At 43.5% G+C, this 4,315-nt stretch overlaps 1 protein-coding gene across 1 annotated transcript in view; it reads right to left on the bottom strand.

Annotated features, from left to right (window-relative positions):
- The window catches only part of SMURF2 (SMAD specific E3 ubiquitin protein ligase 2), a 99,258-nt gene extending 94,949 nt beyond the window's left edge, over positions 1-4,309 (bottom strand). The window contains exon 1 of the mRNA XM_019637781.1: positions 3,842-4,309. Within this exon, the coding sequence (XP_019493326.1) occupies positions 3,842-3,893 (52 nt within the window). The 5' untranslated portion in view covers positions 3,894-4,309. The remainder of the gene's footprint in view (positions 1-3,841) is intronic.
- Between the last annotated feature and the right edge of the window lie 6 nt (positions 4,310-4,315).

The raw sequence follows: 4,315 nt of genomic DNA on the forward strand, positions 1-4,315 counted from the left end.
CTTCCATTTACCTTAAAAATTAAGTTATATGCTAAATATGCTAAATTATATGCTAAATAAATGACGTTAGTAGTTATGATAGATACAATTCAAGAAAAAAAAACACACACACACACACACACACACACACACACACACACACACACACACACTCTTGACTAACCAATGAAAATCAAACTACATGAAGCACCTAGGCAGGTCCAACTGCCTGTATGAAGGTTAGACTAGAAGAGACAATGTAAAGAGAAAAGGAAAGAGCTAAGCCAGATTGGCTTCCTCTTCAGAAACCAAGAAAATATAATGAATTACGGGCATTCAAGTCACTAACACCCCTAGAAAAAGTCATTATGGTAGACAGGTACATTCCTACTTAGAAACCTGTGAGATATAATCAAGTTGCAATCTTTAAAGACTTGAATCAACAAAATATGCAGGAAAACAATACTAAGATGCCAGTATATCTAAAGTGAGACTTAAATTAATTTTCCCTTAGCAATAGACAAGGTTAACCTCATTCCTGCAAGAGTTTTATAAATTAATAACATGAGGAGCAGCATACAAAAACATTTAAATTACAAAAAGGCTCTGGAGAAGTAATCTGTTACTTCTCCAGATCTAAGAATTTTAAATATTAGAAATTATACTAAATTGCTTTTTCCAGGCTTTGGTTTTCAAAAAAATGATATAAAACAAAAATTACCTCAAATTTTTTACTATAACCAAATACAAAGAATATGTTCTATCCAAACCATTGTAAGAAAAGCCTGTATCAGATATTCGTAAGTATAGTGTATACAAATTTTACATTTTACAATCAATTTGCTCTAGAAATACTTGCTGAAACTGATAGTTTTACCATAGAGCCCATTTTAATGATCAAGTGTTAATGTGTCATAAAGAACTGAAGTAGCTTGATGGACCCAATCAGATTTTAACCACTGATCGTGTGAGGAATCTCAAATTTGGTATTAAATTAGCCCTGACTTCTTAGCATCAACAAATACCAAACAGTTCACTAGTTGACTGTGGTCTTAGATAATATGTGGAAAAGTCTAATATCTGTTGTGGGCAGAGATCTCATAGTTCAAATATTTCTTCTCCTTCAGTTTGTGTGTGTGTGTGTGTGTGTGTGTGTGTGTGTGTGTGTGTGTGTGTGTGTCATCATGAATTGTTTACACCTTTCAGAAAAGGGGCAACTCTATATTAAGGATATAATTGAGTAACTACAGTTCATAAAGCACCTTAATATCAAAGACACTCTATAAATTTAAAATACTGATATGGTATTAACATAAAGCAAAGAGCAATAATTTTAAAGCATCTTACAGCCCCAGTATATTGTAAACCAAATAAAAGATCGCTGTGGGATCTGACTTGTTTTTTTTCCCTTTTTTTTTTTTTAAGTGATTTTCCTCTATGATGGAATCCGGATCTAAATGAACTGTTAAACACTTAGTCTAAAGGTATGCCAAACATTTCTTAAGGTCTTAACAAAGAATCAACTTTTTTTTAAAAAACAAAACGAGGCCTAGGTTAAATATTTTATTTGGCTTCTCAAGATGGACTGAAAAGTTGGGCACCAGCTCCAGACCAATTCCTGGACACACATCAAACACAGCCCTGTCATTTATCCAGTCAGTCAAAACAATCTTTTCCATCTAACCCTTTAATGTTTATGTCCTAAAAAGCTGCTAATTGAATCCAGCTCTTGAGATCTATTTGTTAAAATATATACCATCTAATTTGTAAATGAACAAAAATGAAAAATATATGTTAACTTTCCTGGCAAAACAGAAGAAAATCCACCATATGTAACCAAAAAGGAGAGGGCAATGTTTTTAATATTTGAATAGTTTTCTCTTAAAATATGACAGAGACAAATTCCCAACCATTTTAAGAAATTGAGAGTACCTCAACTGTTTTTACAATTAAGGGGACACAGTATATTTAAAATTCCTAAGAAAAATCTAGAACTACAAAGTCACTCTACAAATTCAGTCCAGTGTCCCTCTCCCCCCAAAAATAAGTGTAATCTTTTCTCCTAACTTTACTCATGAATTTTTATAATGTATCATTTGCAGTCAGGAAACCACAGATAAACACTTTAAGATCTACTGAGTCACACAAAAAAACCTCAAACTCATTTTATCTGCAGAAAGTCAAAATCCCTGTTTTCTCCCTCATTTTCTCACTATGTATATAGGCTAGAAGGTAGTAAATGGACAATAGCCTATTTTTGATGCTTTCTGCATACCTGGAATCACAGTTTCTTTCCATAATCACTGACACAGGACTGACTCTGGAGAGGAACAGCAGTATAGATAAACTCTAAAGCAACAAACATCTGTTATAAAGGTTTCCATTGATTCATATAAAAATAAGGAAACTGAATGGGGGAGACAGGCATCCCCTAACCCAGGTTTTCCATTAAGGAACACTCAGTTAATGATTCTTTGCAGTTTTCCCTAGGAAAAGTAAAACTGTCATGAAAGAAATACATTTTTGAAATTGCAGCCAACATACACTCAGACTAAATTCTCAAATACCAAATTCACTGCAAGTCTTTATCTCAAAAGTTCAGCCAGTGGACTGGGATGTAACACACAAGCATTCAATTACAAAATTAGTGCATATAAATCTCAAAGTCTAGTGTAGGCAAACATAATTACAGTTTATTCTTACACACACACACACAGATGTCTCAGGAAAATGATTCTCACCACACATTCAAATATCAACGTGGGTAATGTACTAATAGTGGAATGGTGAAACTAGGATAACTATGCTGATTTCAACTACCTTTTCAAACCAAAAATATATTTTCTTTAAAATGAGGCAACACGACCGTGTAAGAATACAAAAAAAAAAAAGGCATTGTAAGCAAAATGGACCTGTAATGTTAAAGTTTTAACGCACTTGGACTCATAAACACTTCGTAAGAGAAGCCTATCTAGCAACCGCTCCAGACATTCTTTTCCATTGAGAAAAGGGAAGGGGAGGGAGGTTGGGGACAGAGGAAAAACTTCGCTTGAAAGTTTATGTGAGCACATACTTAGAAATGTACAAAAAAAAAAAAAAAACAAAGTGTGTTTGCAAAGCCGGTCTAGAGTCAGAAGTGAGACACAAGCTCTGCGGCCTACAAGGAACAACCCAAAACATGCTACCCTGCAATCAAACGCTTCCAAAACATCGAGGGTACAATGAGCCGGAGTCGTCGGATCAGGCAGACACACCGGAAAAGTCAACCTCAGCCTCCTTCCCTCCCAAGGACGTACGTCTCAGGTGTGTGGCACCGGCAGCTGTGGCTGGCAGCAGAGAGGGAAGGTTGTGCACGCGGGCACAAGTGGGCGAACAAGTTAACCACCAGGGAACACACACACACACCCTCCCGTTAAGCGCTCCATCTTTAAGGAGTGTTTACTGCGCGCAGCCAGCCACCGGGTTCAATCATCCCCGCACGGGAGCTCCGCATCCCCTCAACGACCCCACCTGGGCGGCGGCCCAGGGGCTGCTCCCCGAGGCGCCGGGAGAGTCGTGCTCCTCGGCCAAGGCTTTTCGACCTCAAATCCGCCTGGAATTCCAACCTGGGCCCCCCGCCCCCCGCCCCTCAACAAAAGACCCCCCGAGTCACCCTTGGCTTCTTGAGAGAATTTCCAAACAAGGGCGAGTGATTTTGCCATGACTCTCCCTGAACTAGGCCTTCCCACGTCCTCGACCCCAAACTCACCATTGATCGCGACCCTGGCCCTTCCCAAGGCCACCGACACCCCCCGCCGGCTCGCCCACCCCGCGGCTGCCCCGGCCGGCTCCCGCCGCCCGCGCGCCTCTCTGCCCCCCTCACCTGTCAGACGCAGCTTGACGGGCCCGTTCCTCCGGCCCCCAGGGTTAGACATGTCCCCAGCGGCGGGGGCGGCGGCGGGGCAGCGGCCGCGGCGCGGGGCCGGCAGGCGGGGCGAGGGCGACGGCAAGGCGCGACAGAGTCACCACAGCGGCCGGGGCTGGGGCCCGAGCAGCCGGCGCCGCGGCCGCCACGGCCGGAGGGTCCCGGATGTGCCGAGCGTCGTCGCCATGAGCCGCGGAGGGAGCGGGACGCCGAGCTCCCCCCTCCTCCCACTTCTCCTTCCTCGGCCCGGGCCGCACAACAAAGCGGCAGCCGCGGCCGGCCGCGCCGCCTCCGCCCGCGCCCCCGCCGCCTCCACGCAGCCGCCTGCGCCTTTCTTTCCTCTCGGCTCAGCGAGGCCCCGGAGCCGACGGGGCTGGTTGGCTGAGGCGGGCGGTGCTCGGCGGCGCCGAAGCAGACTCGGGGATCGGCCGC

The sequence above is a fragment of the Hipposideros armiger genome, unplaced genomic scaffold (genome assembly GCF_001890085.2).
Source record: "Hipposideros armiger isolate ML-2016 unplaced genomic scaffold, ASM189008v1 scaffold_34, whole genome shotgun sequence".
Taxonomy (NCBI): Eukaryota; Metazoa; Chordata; class Mammalia; order Chiroptera; family Hipposideridae; genus Hipposideros; species Hipposideros armiger.